The sequence below is a fragment of the Mustela putorius genome, unplaced genomic scaffold, assembly GCF_011764305.1.
Source record: "Mustela putorius furo isolate JIRA1106 unplaced genomic scaffold, ASM1176430v1.1 tig00537303_pilon_pilon_pilon, whole genome shotgun sequence".
NCBI classification, from domain to species: domain Eukaryota; kingdom Metazoa; phylum Chordata; class Mammalia; order Carnivora; family Mustelidae; genus Mustela; species Mustela putorius.
The window spans coordinates 1,213,578-1,230,428 of NW_025422441.1; the positions used below are offsets into that span (position 1 = coordinate 1,213,578).

Below are 16,851 nucleotides of genomic sequence, written 5' to 3' on the forward strand. Positions count from 1 at the left end.
CTTGACGCACAGTTTCATTAATTGAATTACTAAGTGCCGAGGTGACCTTGGCCGGTTCTGCCGAGAGGGGCGTTCTCTCGGGAGGAGCAGGTGGTCGATGGGACAGGACGCACCTGGCCATGCTCAGCCCAGGCTGCAGCAAGCGGGAAGCCCTGGCCTCTTCCAGAAGGCCGCCCCCCCACCCCCGAGCGCCCCCCGCGGCGCCTACCACCATGGCGGGACCGAGGGGAAGGCGGCGGGGACCAGGACGGTGCTGCTCCCAGAGGGGACGGGGACGAGTGTGCAAGAGACGGGGTCCCCGCCCATAGGGGAGCTTCCCCGCGCTCCCCCAAGGCCAGACTTCGCTCCCCAAACGCTGCCTCCAGCGGCTGCTCGCGCGGGCAAGGGCCGCCCCCTGGTGGCCATGCAGACTTCCGGCCAGGCCGGCGCCCTGCCTGACACCCAGGCGGGCCCACCTCACCCTGGGGCTTCTCCCCTGCCCACGCCCGTGCCCCAGGCCTCTGCAGACCCCAGGGCTCCGCCGGGGTGGATTGAGCTGGGCGGGCTGGGGGTGGTGCGGGGTGAGCAGGCCGGGCGGAGAGCTCGGAGGCCTGGACAGCCGCCGTGGGGCTGGGAGTCGGGCAGGATGAGGGCCCAGAGCGCAGGTAGGGCGGTAGGGTCAGGGTTAGGGGTGCCGGGTGGGCTGAGCCAGCGGAAGGGCACGTGGAGGGGGTCACAGGCCCAGCGTGGTGAGCAGCCGACCCAGCCCTGTGGGTGTGTGGCCACGGGGACAGGATGGGGCAGTGTGGGGTCGAGGAGCCAGGATCTGTGCTGCAGGAGCCCACTGTCCCTATTAGTCACCCCTGTCCCTTTCGGTGGGGGGCTGCCCTTCCCCAGTGGGCACTTGGGGCCCACTGAGGACCAGGTAGCCCCAAGGCAGCGTCCTGGCATCAGCGACCCCTGCCCAGAGCAGCTGCGACACGTCCCGTGCAGGTACAGCATCAGGCCTGCAGCACCGGGTTCACACAAGCCTCATGTGACATGGTCTTTAATGGCAGCACTGGGGGTGGGAAGCGCAGCAAACTGGCCTGAAGTTCCCTCAGGCTGGAGGGAGGCACACGGGGGTGTGGGGCAGGCGCTCGGAGGGGGAGCGTGGCCCACCGCTCAGGGCTGTGGGGACAGCCTTCCTCTGGCCTGGCTCCTCCTGGCATTGCGGCTCCGGCCAAGGAAGGGCCTGAGGCCGGCCCGTGCGGGAGTGGGCGCCCCCCAGTCACACTCCTTCTGGCTCCTCAGAAGCGCCCCCAGGGCCGGCCGATGGTGCCCCTGCTGCCGGGACAGAAATGAATCCCAGTCAGCACCCCTGGCCCATCCTGCCTGTGGCCAGCCAGGGAGTGACCGGGGAGGGGGTGGCTGGGCCGTCAGGGGTGAGCCGGGGGTCCCGGGAGGGCCGGGCACCACACAGGGCTGGGTGAAGGCCACGGGACAGCACTTGTAGCTCCTCAGCCCCAGCGTCCTCAAGTGTGGGCACGAGGCCCGCGGAGGGCGGGGGGCTGCTGCCCAGAAGCCCCGCCCCGGGGCGGGAGTCGCCCGCACGCGCCCTGCTCTTCCCCATGCCCTTTGGGGTTCTGGGGCCGCCGGGGCTCACCGTGCCGGGGGGCTCCGCCCTGGGCAGCAGCGTGGCCACCTGCAGACTCACACCCTCGTCACCCACGCCCCTCAGCTGCGCCACCACCTCGGCGTGCCGCCACCACTTGCACGGCTGCCCGTTCAGGGACACGATGTAGTCGCCCTCATGCAGGCCAGCTGCCTGCGGGGAGACGGGAGAGGTCCGGGAGTCCCCTGTGGGCACCCAGCACCTCTGCCCACGGTCCCGTCTGCCCCCTGCACGCCAGCAGCCTGTGCTCAGCCCAGGACCTTGGTCCCGGGGGTGGAACAGGGGCCTTACCGCCGCCGGGCCCCCGGGGATGACGGCCGCGATGAGGACAGGCGCGTCCCCGCGCAGCGTGAGGCCAAAGCCCGCCTCCCCGCGGGTCACGTGGACGGGCCCCACCAGCCGCCAGCGGTTCCTGGCTGAAAACACGGACAGGGGCCCCTGGGAGTGGGGCGAGGGGGTGTCACTGGCCTGGCTGGGCCACCCCAACACCTCCCACCCGACCTCTGCGTCTTGGGTCAGAGGGCAGGTGCGGCTAAGGGACTGGGCAGGGCCGGGCGTCATCGCTGCCTGTGCGGGGTCCTCAGCCCACCCGTGCCGGGGTGCGGGGGCGGCGGTGACCCGGGCACAGGGTGCTCACCAGCCGCTGAAAGATATCGGTCACCTTCACCCTGGAGAAGCTGGGCGCCCTGATCTCCGGCTTCTGCTGTGTTTTAGCTGAAAGAACAAAGAACAGGACGAAGCCCAAGGCTCGCGGACGCTCAGCCCCGGGTGCACCGCGACCTGGGTCAGCCGCAGCAGAGCGCACGGCCCGAGGAGCAGCCGGCTCGATGCATACCGCCACCCTCTGGGCCTGGCTGCTCCCTCCTCCCCCACCCCGGGGGCTCCTGGGGGTCCCCATGCCCCAGCCACGCCTGCCTGCTCCTGCAAAGCCCGAGATGCTGGGCGGCCGGCCTGTGGACACCTGCCTTCGGGCCACAGCTGATTCCCACCCTGGGGATGGGGAGACCCGAGAGCAAGGGAGACCCCAAGAGCAAGGGAGCACAACCCCCGGGCTCCTCCCAAGGAATGGCCACGCCATTCTGCGGGCTTTAGCCCACGGGCGCCCACACGCTGGACACCCCTGTCCTGAGGGGCCGGGTGGCTCACGCTGGATGTCGGGAGCCTCAGTGGTCTCCAGGAAGTCGTCCTCGAGGTCGAGCTCCGAGTACTTGGCCAGGGAGCGCCTCAGCGCCTGGGTCAGCACGGCCTGCAGCAGGTCGACCGTGCGCAGGGCGCGGCCCACCGCGTGCAGCCGCAGGGCCTCCTCCTGGCCCAGGATGCTGCGCTTCAGGTGGGCCTTGCCTGCGCGGGACAGGGCAGACCTCGCATCTCGGGTCCCCACCTGGCTCCAGGGACCAGACCCCCGCGGCCCCCCGCCCCTGGACGCAGCAAGCCGGGGACAGGCGAGGGCTTCTGGGTCCATCCTGGGGGGTGCACTGCCCCTTGTGGGAGGCTGGGCCACGGAGGAGCAGCCTCCTGCGAGCGCCGGCACATGCCCAGGCCCCCTGCCTCGCTCCGGCCTGCTCTGGGAGCCGGCCCCGAGCAGCGGACAGGCAAGAGGGGAGCAGGGGGCCTGCGGGGAACAGGCCGGGACACCAGGCATGCCTGGGCAAGGTGACTCAGGAAGGATGGGGCACTCGGGCCCCTCGGCGGGCACCCCCCCCCAAGGCTGCCTCACCCAGCTTCCTGCGCTCCTCCGGCTTCTGGGGCAGCCCAGTGCCCCACGGCTCTGGCTCTGATGCGGCCGGGTGCCCACGTAAGGCCTGCTGCCGCATGGGGAAGTCCACCTCGGCCGCTGCTGGGGCAAGAGCGGGCCGTGAGCCCCTCCAGCTGGGGCCTTGAAGGGGCAAAGATGGGCGGGCGGGGCACTCACGGGGACTGTCGCAGAGCGCCATGGCCGCGTGGTAATGGGCCAGGGCGCGGAAGTACTCCTCCTTGACGTGTGCCAGGGTGGTCCAGGGGAAGGGCACGTAGTCCCGCACAGGTGGCTGGGCCATGGTCTGGTGCACCTGCCTGTACTCGGCCGCCACCTGGGGCGCACGCAGTGGGAGACTGGGGTCACCCAGCAGCCTCCGCCCCGCCCCTCCCCACCCTGGGGCCAGGCCTCCACCTGCCCCAACCCCAGGCCCCGCCCCATGCCCCAACCGGGCCCAGCTCAGGAGTCTGGGCCCCAGCTGCTGCTCTGACGGGTGCTGCCCCAGGGACAGGGACTCAGGACCCTCGGGTCCTAACAGCCGGCTTTGGGAACCAGCCGGAGACACAGCGTGGCACCTCACCCTTCCCTGCACAGACCCCCGGTCCAGGCCCTCCTGCTCATCCAGCCCCCATGGCTTGGCCAGGCCTCCTGTGGGACAAGGGCTCGCTGTCCTCACCTGGGCAGCCTCCTGAGCCAGGCGTAGCTGAGCCAAGCAATCCTGGGGGCCTTCAGGGGAGGAGAGCAGGAGACCCTCAAAGACGCACTCTTGGGCCTGGGCTGTCATAAGTCGCTCCAGCATGGACAGCGAGGCTGGGCTCATGTCAGGGCTGGGCGCTCGGGAGAAGTTCTCCCTCAGGAGACTGAAGGCCCCTGCGGAGGGGCGCTCACAGCAGGCGGGCAGGACAGCCCGGCCACACCCCCAGGAAGGGGGGGATCCGGGGAGCAGCAGGGGCCATCCCACCGGCCCCGCCCCCACATGCCCCAGAGGCACCCTGACCGCGGCCCGCCCTCACCGGCAGCCCTCTGAAAGGCCTCGATGGCATGATGGGTGCCCTCGAGGCACGAGCGGTCTTGGCGAGCCCCAATCTGGGTGTGCAGGGCCCCGATGTTGAAAAGCACACTGGCCTTCTCGAAGGCCAGGGCCCGCTGCTGGGCTGGGACCCCCGTCAGCGAGTCATACCTGTGGCGGGGTGAAGCCGGGTGGTGTTCCCACAGAAAGTGGTCGGGAGTTGCGGCCAGGGCTCGGGGGATCTGTCGGTGGGGACCACGGACACCCGCCCAGCCCGGCCCTACCAGTGGAAGTGCAGCCCGAGATTCCCGGGAGGGGCGACGAAGCGTGCGTCCAGGAAGCAGAGCTGGTTGTAGTAGGCCATGAGTGGCCCCAGGCCCGCCTCACTCTGGCTGGGGGTCCGGGCGGCCTGCAGGTAGGTGCCAGCTGGGCCCCAGCACCCAGGCCAGGCCACAGCTAGGACTCCCCGCCCCGGGAGCCCCCTCGGACGTCCCCGCCCCACAGGAGCGCTCCAGGCTCTTGGGGGGATGGGGGGATAGGCCCTCTCTGGGGCTGTTGTGGGTCCCGTTCTGGGCGGGAGACTGTGAAAAGCCCAGGAGAGGCCCAGGCAGGGTCCCTGGGAGGGACCACAGAGCAGCGGTTCCCAAAGGCCCAGCAGAAGGTGGTGAGGACAGACCATGCTCCGTATGCACCAGCCGCCTGCGAGCCTTCTACTGTCCCCAGAGCAGCCCCAGGTGGGGACTCCGGCCCGCCGGATGCCTATGCTCCTCTTCTCTGTTCCTGACGGAACCCCCCTTCCCTCAACATGACCTGGGAGACTAGCCACTGGCCGTGGGATGGGGCGGGGAAGGGGGAGCGGGGCGGGGGCAGAGCCCACCCACCTGCCGCAGGTCCTCCAGCTCCCTGATTTCGGCCTCGTAGGAGGCGCTGTCCTCTCCAAAGTGCCCAGAGATCAGCTCCTGGTAGGGGAGGGGCAGGTGCCAGGCTTCTCTGGTCCCCCTGCCCCACGCAGGCAAAGACGGGGAGTGGAAGGGAAGCCCTGGGCCCCTGGAGAAGGGCTGAGGACAGACACGGGGTTTGGGGACGCAGAGTCCCTCGCCAGGCCCTGTACAGCAAGGGCTCTCGACCACCAGACAGGTGAGAGGCCCACTGGGCACAGCCCCAGGGGGCCTGGCTCATGAACCCCGACGACCTTTCTGCAGCAGAGGCTCTGGCTCTGACTGGAGGGCCCCCGGCCAGTGGGGTGCTCAGAGTGCGGGTAGGGGAACCCTGTTGCCATCTTGGCCTTCCAGCAGGATGACCGGCTCTGCCATGCCTACCCCCTCAACCCTGTAGGGGCTCTTCTCCAAAGCCAGCCCCCCCACCCACCGCAAGCCCAGCCCAGGCAGGCTCAGCCTCCCTCCACGCCTCTTTCCCCATCTGTCCACGGACACGCTGGACCGGGAAGCCTCCGTGATCCCTGCACACCCCAGGGCAGGTGCAAGCCCCAGGTCATAGGTCAGCGCTCACCTTCAGGGGTGTGGACCAGTCCAGCTCCTTGGTCTCCTTCAGCCCCAGGGGGATCATAGGGACAGTGATGCCTTCGCTGGAACCAGAGCCATGGAACCCAGTCTCTGAGGCTGTCCCCTGCTGTCCCCAGTGGCTACTCCGTCCGTCCCCAGCTGCACGGAACCCCTCCCCTCCGACTCTGACTCCCATCCGACACACACCCTACAGCATGGACGCTGCTCCGGTGCCCTCACACCTGCTCCCACTCAGCCTCTGACCTGGATCCCGTGCTTCTGGATGCACACGCACACACACCCCCGCCGGGGCCGGCTGTGTCCTCACACACATGCGCACACACACACAACCCCGGCCCCGACCAGGTCCTCGCACGTGCACACGCACACGCACACCCCCGGGGCCAGCCGTGTCCCGCACACGCACCCCTCGGGCCGGTCGGCCTCCACACGGCCGCCGCTGAGCTCATGTAGCTCCTCCTTGAGCAGCTGCAGACTGGAGTTGACGTAGCTCAGCTCCAGGGCCACCGTCTCCCTGACCCAGGCGTTGCTGGTGGCTCTGGGGAGGCCAAGGTGAGTTGAGCCGCAGCTCTGCAGGTGGACGGCATGCGGCCCTGGCCCTGGCCTCCAGAACCCCCCAGCGTGCTGTGCTTGTGGGCCCAGCCCTGTTGGGGGCAGCACTGGGCCCAGGGCCCACCGGATGACCTCTCTCTTCTCTTCTGAGTGCCCCCTACAGCGGCTGTTGATTTCTGTCCACGCATACAGACAACGCCGCCGGCCCAGGGCACATCCCTCGGACCCAGACCTTCCAGGCCACAGGCTCTGGCCTCCCCCTACCGCTCTCCCTGGATGCAGGCTCTGGCTCGCCCTCCACAGCAACACAAAACTGGCTTTCCTGGAAAGGTGGGGGGTCAGGTCCTCTCTGTGCCTACATCTGGGCACCTGACAGAAGGGCCGATGGGTCCCCAGGAAGGCCCGGCTGAGAGCAGGGTTGGCCTGGACAGGGACACAGGGCTGCTAAGGAAACGGAGGAGCCCTTGGGGCCCAGCAACCCCGTCCCAGAACCTGTCGGCCGGCTCTGCACACAGTGGCTGGCACTGTGTCTGGCAGGTCGGAGCACCTTCCCGGGCCCTCAGCCACCGAGTGGGCTGAGGGAGACATGGGTGAAGGTCTGAGCAGATGTGCAGCCGCCGTTCTCGTGGATATGAGCCCCTTCGGCCCACAGGACACTTTCCTGGCTCCCCAACCTTGGGACACCTGTCAGATCTCAGCCTGAACGGTGCCTGTGGGCCACCACATACAAATCAGAGGCGCCCACACCACACACCCGCCCCCGCCAGCCCCTGAGCTGAGCCCTGCCAGGGAGGGCCGGCAAGGCAGGGGCCCAGGTGGCCTGTGAGGCTTTCTGCCGATCACCGCCCCAGAGCCCGGTGGGAGGCCCAGCCCCTTCTCCTGGGAGCCCGCCACGGCCATCATCATCCGCTCCCGTGGCCCTCTCCCAAGCCAGACCACAAGGGTGGGCACCTGCCTGGGTCACTGCCTTGCACTCATCACCCAGCACAGGCCCGGCCGGCTGAGGGCCCGGGGGCGGCACCCCCTCCTGAGCGACGGGGGTGGCCGCCGGCACGCACCTGTACAGGTTCTCGGCGCCTGTCCGCATCCGCAGCTCCTTGGTGATCTGCTGGCGGACCCGGGCCCTGCGGCTCTGTGGGCGCCCATGCGGGCTCTGGGCCAGCGGGTCGGAGCCCTGTGGAGAGGCTGAGGGTGACAGGCGCCGGGCCGGGGTCTGCCAACAGCTCCCACGTGCCAGAAGACTCTGGCAGGTGGGGGAGGCGCAGCCCCCACTGATGGCAGCGGCCAACTCAGGCCTGGCGGAGGCAGGAGGACGCGAGGAGGGCAGTAGGGCCGGGAAGAACGTAGCAGGTGGGGGCCGTGGCTGGGGCTGTGGCCCTACTCTGTGGGGCCAGCACCAGTGCCATGGGACTCTGGAAGCCGCTGGCAGGAGGGGGCCATCTGCTCACCACACAGCCTTCTGTACTTTTAAAAAAGACTTAGGGACACCTGGGTGGCTCAGTCGGGGAAGCATCTGCCTTCGGCTCGGGTCGTGATCCCAGGGGTCTGGGCTCAAACTGCTTTGGGCTCCGCGGAGAACCTGCTTCTCCTCCTCCCTCTGCAGCTCCCTGGATTGTGCACGTGATTTTAAAAATCTTTTAAAATATGTGTATTAACTTGAGAGAGCGGGAGAGAGAGAGTCCCTGCAGGCACGCACGGAGAGGGGAAGGGGCAGAGGAAGAGAAAAATATTGTTTTTCTAAAGATTTTATTTATTCGACAGACAGATCACAAGTAGGCAGAGAGGCAGGCAGAGAGAGAGGAGGAAGCAGGCTCCCCGCTGAGCAGAGAGCCCGATGCGGGGCTCGATCCCAGGACCCTGAGATCATGACCGGAGCCGAAGGCAGAGGCTTTAACCCACTGAGCCACCCAGGCGCCCCGGGAGAGAAAAATCTTGAGCAGACGCCCTGCTGAGTGTGGAGCGTGACCGGGGCTCGATCTCACAACCCTGAGATCATGACCTGAGCTGAAATGTAGAGTCAGACGCTTAGCTAACTGAGTCCCCCGGCGTCCTCCTGCACTTCTGAATTTCATTCCATAACCGCCACGGTTCACTGTTCTTGCACAACTCTGGCATAAGCTCAGGCGTGGCCATGCGGGGACGCCCTAGCCTAGATCTTGCCAAGGTGCTAAGGGCAAGGACGCTGCCTACAGGACGCTGGAAGCTTTCCAGCCCAGTTGTTCTCCGGGGTGCTTGGTGCACCTTGAGCCTGGGATGGGCTCCATCCCAGAGGGCTATTCACTGGTGGGATCCCTTTGGGCAAATGCTCAAAGCACAGGCCCAGGGCCGCTCAGCTCCCAGGCAGCTGGTCAGGCCTCCTGACTGCCCACTGCCCACCTCGGCCATGATTCCTCATTGTATGGGGCAATCTTGACAGCTGCTGGTGTCTCGGGGCCCCGGGGCAGGAAAGCCATGCAGCAGCTGCAAGCAGAGATGTAGGGTCCCTAGGCACAGAGATGCTGCAGACGGGTGCCTGGAGGATCCAGCCAGGGAAGGTGAGGGTCCCCGCAGGAGCCAGGACGGGGAGCTGGAGCAGCTCTCGGGACCCTACGTGACCATGCCTCCTGGCCATTTAGGGATCTACTGTATGGGACAGTTGCCAGCCCTGGAGGCAGGAAGAACTTCTCAGAATGTACCTTCTCTGGGCAACGTCCCCAAAGATGGTCACACGGCCCCTGAGCCCAGCGGGCGTGAGGCCAGTGGCTCCCAGGACCCCGTCCTGACACAGGGACAGGGAGGTGTCTCCAAGCAGTGCTGAGACCAGCCTCCTGCAGCGTCCGCCGTCTGCCTCATGTTGGAGGAAACGCATCCCCCCTCGGTGTGCCCCCCACTGTTAAGCACATGGCAATTTCACACCCTTTGGGGTGTGCCCTCAAGGAGGGGTCCCCCTAAAGAAGGCCTCCCACCCTCCCACCTTGAAGGCTCCCGGCGGACGGCCAACTTGGACCATGACTCAACATCTCCCCCAGGCTCCAGCGTTCTCAAGAATGATCAATCAAGGAAGACCTCCCCGGGCAGCATCCCCTCCAGGAGGCCTGAGAACCTGGGAAGGGAGAAGCAGGCAACTGTCGAAGCTACATCCGTCCCTTTCCGAAAGTCCGACTACAAAGCTCCAGCAGGCTCTGGGCCAGCAGCCATGACCACCTGCCCGGATAGGGGCTGGTCCATGTGCCAGGCAGAGCCCATCAGCTCAGGAGGGCTGTCATCATCCCCACTGTCTGGTCTCTGATGTCCAGTGCTCCCGGAGAGACGTGCTGGAAGTGGGGAGGCCTGCAGCCTCCGAGCCAGAAGCTACTCTGAGCCCTGTATCACTCCTCACGCGCCTGGTATGAACATGGTGACCGCCTCTTGGTGACACCCCCCCCCTCCCCCCAGGGAATGCCTAAGCTCTAGGCTGCAGAGAGGGGCGGCGCCCTCCTTCCCAGCACGGGCTCCCCAGGTCTCCACCTCCCACCCACCTTGCAGAGCTTCCCCAGTACTCCTGGAAAGGGTCCACGGTCCCAGTCGGGGCCCCAGGGTTAGGGACCGCGGAGGGGGAGGAGCGCGTGGGGAGTGAGAAAAGGACGAACTGTCCAGCTGTGGAGTCCTGCGGCCATTTCCTGCCCCCGGGAGGCTCGGGCTGCCTGCCTGCCGCCATGGAAAGTTTCATCAAACACAGAGCCAGGTGCCCAGGGTAAAGGGGAGCCGCCCCGCGGAGGGAAAAGCTAGGAAAGGAGAAATGGGGGTTCCGACCTAGCACGGAGGCCACGGTCCGTCACACACCAGAGCCCAGCACCTGCCCCAGAACGGGGCCCGGAGCGCCCCCCAGCCCCGCGGAGCGGCGGCGGAGACCGAGCTGCACCTGCGCTCCCCCCCGCTCCTGGGCGGCACAGGACGAGCCCCGCACCCGCAAGAGGAGGCCAGCACAGGCGCGCACCGCGGAGCGAGCGCTCACCGCGCCTCAGTTTCCCCAGAGGGAGGCCGGCTTGCCTCCGGGGGAGAGCGGAGGAGCGCGGCTGCCGCAACTCCCGCCGCGCGGTCAGACCCAGGAGCCGCCGCCGACCCCGCAAGCCGACGCTGGGGGTCCCGGACCCCGCCTCCGGGAGACCCCCGCCCCGCGGACGCACCCACCTTGCGAACGCCGCCGGCCTCCTGCAGCCTCGCGCTCTCCTGGCCGGCGCCCGGGCCGTCCGGCCTCTCCTCAGGGATCATCGCCGCCCGCCGCTCGGGCCGTGCCCGCCTGGAAGCCGGGTTCCCCGCCGTTCCCTCCTCCCGGGCGGCGGGCGCGGGCCGGCTGAGGGGGCGTGGCGCCGAGCCGAGCGTGCGAAACTCGTCTTTGCCCAACCGGCGGCCGCGACGGCTCCAACGAACAGCAGCCGCAGCCAACCAGAGCGCGAGGGAGGCGGGCTCGGGTCGGCCAGACCCCGCCCACGCGGCCGTGGAGTCCCCGGGGAATGCGGTTGCCCCTGGCAACCGCCGGGCCCGACGCCGCGCGGCCGGGAAGGGCTCAGACTGCGCATGCGCCTCGGCGCCGCTCAGCGTGCGGGAAAGTTAGAGAAAAAGGAGAAAAGCAACTTCCAAACTGCGCCCGCCTGACCTTCCACGCGCCTGCGTGTTGGGCTCCCTGAGGCCGACCCCACGGACGTGCGCCGCGCCGCTGGGTGCCGCCCCCCAGCGACGGGCCCCCGAGGAGCGCGTCCGAGGGATGTGGCCGCTGCCCCCGCGCCGTCCGTCTGCTCGCGGCCCCGCCCGCGCGCTCGTCCCGGAACCCGACCCCGGCCTCCCTCGCGGCACCGGCCTGCACAACCGACGTCCAGAACCGACTCGGCCTCCAGGACCAGCCTGGCCCGCAGACCCGGCTTCCGGAGTCAGACCGTCCAGAACCCGCGCTCCCTGCGGGGCTGCGCCGGCGGCGGACCCCCACGCGCGTCCCGCCAGAGCCTCCCCGGGTCCGCGGGCTCCGGAACACGCGCGGGTTTCCTGCGGGGCTCGCCTCCCTCCACGCACACCTCTCGTGGGGGCAGAGACACACGCACAAGCAGCAGGCGGGCCGGTGCTCCTCGGGTTCGCTGAAGACCCGGTCTCCGTCCTCCCCGCCCGCCGGGGTCCTTGCGGCGCCGGCCCGCGGGCTCGCTGTCCCCCCACGCGCATCCCGGCGCTGACCCGCGGGCTCGCTCCCCCAACACCCCCACGCAAGCCGAGGCCTGCAGTGGCGGAGCTAAACCTGTAAGCTAAGCCGCTTGGCCGGCCCCGGCCATCTGACACAGGAGAGCAGCGAAACAAGACAGCCGGTAACTCCAGGGAAAATAAAAAGTAATCACAGACTCAGCTGACTTGGCTGTGCATTCCTTTTGCAGTCCTAATAGTGTAATCCGACGTCCTCCTGGCATCCTGACCTCGGGGCAGTTACCACGGGATTCTGTTAGGAGGAGGGGAGAGGTGAAGGTGGAGGGACAGGCCAAGTGCAGGGAGACCTGCTTACACTCCGTCCTCCTGAGGAACCCTGAAATTAGGAAACAGACCTCCGGAAGCAGAAGCATGTCCTTCAGAACCGTGGGATTCACCAGCCCCAGCGTCACAGGGGTTGCCCCTGGCGGAGGGAGGGTGGCTGCTTCTTCGCTAAGCAGTTCCAGCAGAAGGCTGTGCATGGTGACCCCGGGCACCTTCGGTAATGAAGTCATCCCAGAGCCTGTGTTTTAGACAGCGAATGTTTCGAAACTGGCAACAAAAAACATTCAAAGGAAAACATACACATTTGGAAGTGAGGAGATCATTCTAAAACAAGGTCTGAATGGAAAGAAAGTTAGAACACAAACTGCACATTACCTATAATGTAACTGGAAAGTAAATTACATTAAATAAAAGAAATGGAATAAACCCAAGGCAATTCTATAAACTTAGGTGGGTTTACTGCCTATACCTACATGTGGGCATATATGACAGCAATTCACAAAGTACAAAGAGGAAACGAATAAAGATTAAAGCTTGGCTTCAGTCATGTAGCAAAAATACTGAGTGTTCGGGAAAACAACGCTGACAAGTCCTCGAGAGGGCCCAGCAGTGCGAACAGAGGTCGCGTCAGCAAGCAGCCTCTGACTGCGTGGGATCCGGACACAGCAGTTCAGCCACAGGGAGTGACATGTTTATTATTTGTCCCCAGACCGCCTGGGGAGCAGGGAGCAGGGTACCCGTTCCCAGGCTCTTGTCCTGTCCAGGGAAGGATGGCCAGGCTCAGCCCCAGAAGGTGCAGACCACTGGGGTGTAACGGAAGGGAGCGGGCACCACGGGGAGGGGCTGCTGGCAGAGGCCGGGCACAGCACTCGGACTCGCTGCCCAGACCCCAGGAGGACACAGTGAGCCACAGCGGTCCCCACAGGCCTTCTGCCGGTCACCGATCTGCACCTAGAGGCTGAGGACTCGGCTGGTCAAGAGGGTAGTCTTCCGAGGACACGTGGGAGAGCCCCGTGGGAGGAGACCGTGTCTCCCCGCCTCCGGACGCTGTCGCTACAGGCGCAGTGCCGAGAACGGTGTGGTCACCTTGGGACTCGGGGGAAAGCATGGACATGCTGAGCGTGGCAGAGGCCCCGGGCCCGGCACCTCCTCTGGTTTCTGGCTCCTCTCCATCCCACTCACTCCTCCAACGTCGGGCTTCGGATGCTGGCGGCCGAAAGTGTCCCAACACGACACAGCAGGAACATAAGTAACAGCAAATCAGGTCCCGCAGCGTGAATGCATGACCGGCCAGACCGAGCAGGCCCCGCGTCAGGAACCCGCCAGCCAAGGGGAACTCAGACTCACAGAGGGGAAGCCGCGTGGGCATCCCCACGGGCCCCCAGCATGTCGGGACAATTCAGCCGCTATTCTATGACAAATTCTAGGTACAACGGAAATGGAAGGGGCTAGCCCACCTTCATAGAGACTGTATCAAACACAGACAGTGAGTGTATTACACACGGAAATCTTTAAACCATCCACATTCAAATCAGGAACAAGGTCTGCATGCCACTGTTCTTCCTTGTGGCTTTGTAGTTCTCGTTAAGGAAATAATGTAATAATAATAATAGGGGCGCCTGGGTGGCTCAGTGGGTTAAGCCTCTGCCTTCAGCTCAGGTCATGATTTCAGGGTCCTGGGATGGAGCCCCACATCGGGCTCTCTGCTCGGCAGGGAGCCTGCTTCCTCCTCTCTGCCTGCCTCTCTGCCTAGTTGTGATCTCTGTCAAATAAATAAAATTTTAAAAAAATTAAAAAAATAATAATGGTAATAATAATGATGCAGGAAAACTAAATCTTAGGGAAAGGAGACAAAATTATCTTTATATTGAGGTGACTTGATTGTGTGATTTGAAATCCCAGGAATATCAGCCAAAAGAACGATCAGAACTAATTACAGAACTTGGTAAGGTAGCTCATTTCAAGCTAATTATGTTAGGGATGGAACTTGCCCCCTCTTCATATGTTGAGGCCTGTCCCAAAGTGACAGTGTTTGGGAGGGTGGGGGGTGGTTAGGCTTAGAGGAGGCAGTGGGGGGTTGGGCCCCATGGCAGGATTGTGAGAAGGGAGAGCAGAGCCTACAGCCCCCAGCGGGCAGGCCCACGTGGAGGAGGCAGCTTTCTGCAAACCAGGGAGAGGGCCCTTCCCGGAAACTGAAGCAGGGGCACCTTGACCTTGGACTTAGCCTCCAGAACTGTGAGCAAATCAATTCCCGTTGCTGTAGGCTGCCCAGCCTGTGGTATTGTGTTATGGGGCGGAGCAGATTAAGACACCGTATAAAGACTGACTGCTTAAAACATGCACACCCGGCTGGGGATTGAAAGATAGGAATCGGGAACATTTCCAGTCACAAGCGCGGCAAGACCGTCTGACGGCTAGCAGGGAGCTTCAGAAGCAATGACATGATCTGCACGACGTACAGTTTTACTCAGCAACTTAAAACCACACTTGACCCTGGTTGTACCACGCACCTTGAGGAAATACCTACTTACTACAAAAGCGTCCACTCTCCCTAGATGGGGCTTAAAGGTTTCCACGTAAACAAGCAAACTGCCAACGACGTGAGAAGAAAAAGGGGTTAACCTGGATGACCTCAGGCTGGGGGAACGCTGGACCCTGAAGCAGAAAATCCAGACACCGTAGAGGAAAAGATTGTATAATATCAAGATTTAGTATTTCTGTTCTTTAAAAAGATTTTACTCATTTATTCACGAGAGACCGAGAAAGAGAGGCCGAGGGAGAAGCAGCCTCCCGGCTTGAGCAGGGAGTCCGATGTGGGACTCGATCGTGGGACTCTGGGACCATGACCTGGGACGAAAGCAGACGCTTCACCGACTGAGCCCCCCAGGGCACCCGAGATTTAATATTTCTAACAAAACACCAAGAGGTCGAAAGACAAAGGAGAGAGAGAAGAAACTGCAACACGTGCAGTAAAGGACAAAGGGGAGCCCCAAGTCACGGAGCCGCCAAACTAACTCCAGAGCCGTCGAAGGTGACTGCGGACGAAGCGAGGAAAGGTTAGGGCTCTGTCCGTGCCCGGCCGGGACAGCGAGCCCACGCCAGGCTGCGCACGGAGGAGGCGGAACCCACAGGTGGGACCCTGCGGAGGAGCGAGGGCGCCAGGTGTGGGCCCCGGGGCCCAGGCCAGGCCGCAAAGTCCAGGACCCCACGGCCGGCCGGTGCCAGCGAGCTGCCCCCGCAGGAGGCTGTGTCCGCCCCTCAGGTTCTCTCTGTCACAAATACATAAAATATTTGAAAACAATAAAATAAAGTGAAAGCTGTATGTAAGGACCTCAGAGGCAGACTGCATCATATCGTTAAGCAAAGAGCGCAGACTTCAGAGGACATCTGTGTGGGGCAGGAACCCCGCATCAGTATTTTTAAAAAGAAAGACGAGGAAGGAGGCTCAGACGCACGTCTTTGTCGGCAGAACGGGCCGCCGCGCCCGCTGAGGTCGCCCCCGCGCTTCCGTCATCACACTTGTCGCAGCAAGAATGCAGCAAGAATGCGCTCTGTGCTTCTGAGGTTAAACAAAGGCGGGGGACGAGAGAAGGGAATGAGAAAGCGGAGAACTTGGCTTAGAAAAGGCAGACAGACGGCCGGTCGGTGGCTGGAGGGGGACGAAGGCCTCCACGGGGATTTCCACGACAGGGACACCACGGGCTGGTGAGTCGGCCTCGCACGGGCGCACAGATCATATGTGCAAACCCAAGCCCAACAGGCTCTCGACGTGAACATGAGCACGCGGGCCGTCGAGCCTGCAGGAAACGTGCTCTCCTTCCCGAGCCTCTGCGCGGCCCCCAGGAGGACCGGGCGGGCCCAACGAGCCCTGCCCGCAGCCCGGGGCCCCGCACCGTCCAGCACCGTCTGCCCAGAGCAGCCCGTCTCCTGGCCGTGCAAGACGCCGTTGGAGGTCACAAGCTACCGGTATAGGTAGAGAAGTAGGGTGAAAGCGGCCAATTCTAGAAAATCCTCCCCACGCTGAGACTGGGCCACTTCCAGGACTGTCCCCAGAAGTGCTGAAAATTCCGGGTTTGGGTTTTTTGGTTCAGTCCTGAATGTCAAGCAAGTAGGGGCACTTCTGTGACTTTCTCTCCCGTCCCAGGTCTCAATTAGGTGACCGTGCTGACCCTGTTTATCTACATTGGTGTTTCCCTGCTGCGAGGCCGGGAGGCCCAGGGATCAGGGAGAAGCCGGACCATGTGACCACGCGTCTACCTGTCCGCACCCCGGCCCGATGCGAGTCTGCTGTTCCCGCACACACCCGCGCTCAACAACATAAACTGAAAAGCAAGTAACAGTGAGGCACGGAGAGAGCGTGATGTACTGCTGCGTGCAAGTCCCTTGTCTGTGACAAACGGAGACACGGCTCTGCGGGACCACAGGAAGCCTCAATCAATGGCAGTGATCACCCCCGACCATCAGCGGTGGGGGCGGAGGCCAAGGGACGATGGAGGAGAATCAGCAGAACGTGAAGAATGAATTGTTTGTAAATACTATCCCCAATTCTGTGTCTGTGAGACACGATGCATCACCCGAGACCCGGCTTCCCAGCGAGATGGCGCCATCAATCCTGCCCAAGTCAGGGGCCAGCTCGGCGCTGTCAGAGGCCCCAGAGGACAGACACACGTGTTTATTCTTATTTGAAGACAAGGTGAGAGTCATTTGGACGGGAGTGGGAACTGCCACTGGGAGGGCGGCTTGCAGGGCACAATACGAAATGCCACTGGGGACTCGTGAGAACTTCAAGCTCCCGTCTTCAAGAGGGGGCCTTGCCCACGGGGCCCAGGGGGAGGGGCTCTGCAGGCCCACCGCTCTCTAGACTTCCCAGGCCACCTTTTTGCTCTTTCTGTCCTGGGTGTAAAGGGGTCGGGTGTGCACATGGCGAGGG

General features: G+C 64.5%; 1 protein-coding gene across 11 annotated transcripts; it reads right to left on the bottom strand.

Annotated features, from left to right (window-relative positions):
* Positions 1-1,011: 1,011 nt before the first annotated feature.
* Positions 1,012-10,755, bottom strand: RHPN1 (rhophilin Rho GTPase binding protein 1). Of its 11 annotated transcripts, none has more exons than XM_045074137.1 (16): positions 10,602-10,732; positions 9,406-9,534; positions 7,511-7,626; positions 6,307-6,438; positions 5,887-5,962; positions 5,259-5,435; positions 4,662-4,786; positions 4,382-4,548; positions 4,045-4,238; positions 3,546-3,702; positions 3,351-3,470; positions 2,780-2,974; positions 2,271-2,347; positions 1,925-2,071; positions 1,625-1,786; positions 1,012-1,305 (listed from the first exon to the last, which is right to left on the bottom strand). In XM_045074137.1, exons 2-16 carry the CDS (start codon positions 9,439-9,441, stop codon positions 1,144-1,146), a joined length of 2,043 nt encoding a protein of 680 aa, XP_044930072.1. In that variant the 5' UTR covers positions 9,442-9,534; positions 10,602-10,732; the 3' UTR covers positions 1,012-1,143. The 11 variants fall into 11 exon arrangements, with proteins under 11 accessions (XP_044930072.1, XP_044930073.1, XP_044930074.1 ...); XM_045074138.1 differs by lacking the exon at positions 10,602-10,732 and adding an exon at positions 9,950-10,519; XM_045074139.1 differs by lacking the exon at positions 9,406-9,534 and having other exon boundaries at positions 5,259-5,336; positions 10,602-10,755.
* Positions 10,756-16,851: the final 6,096 nt, after the last annotated feature.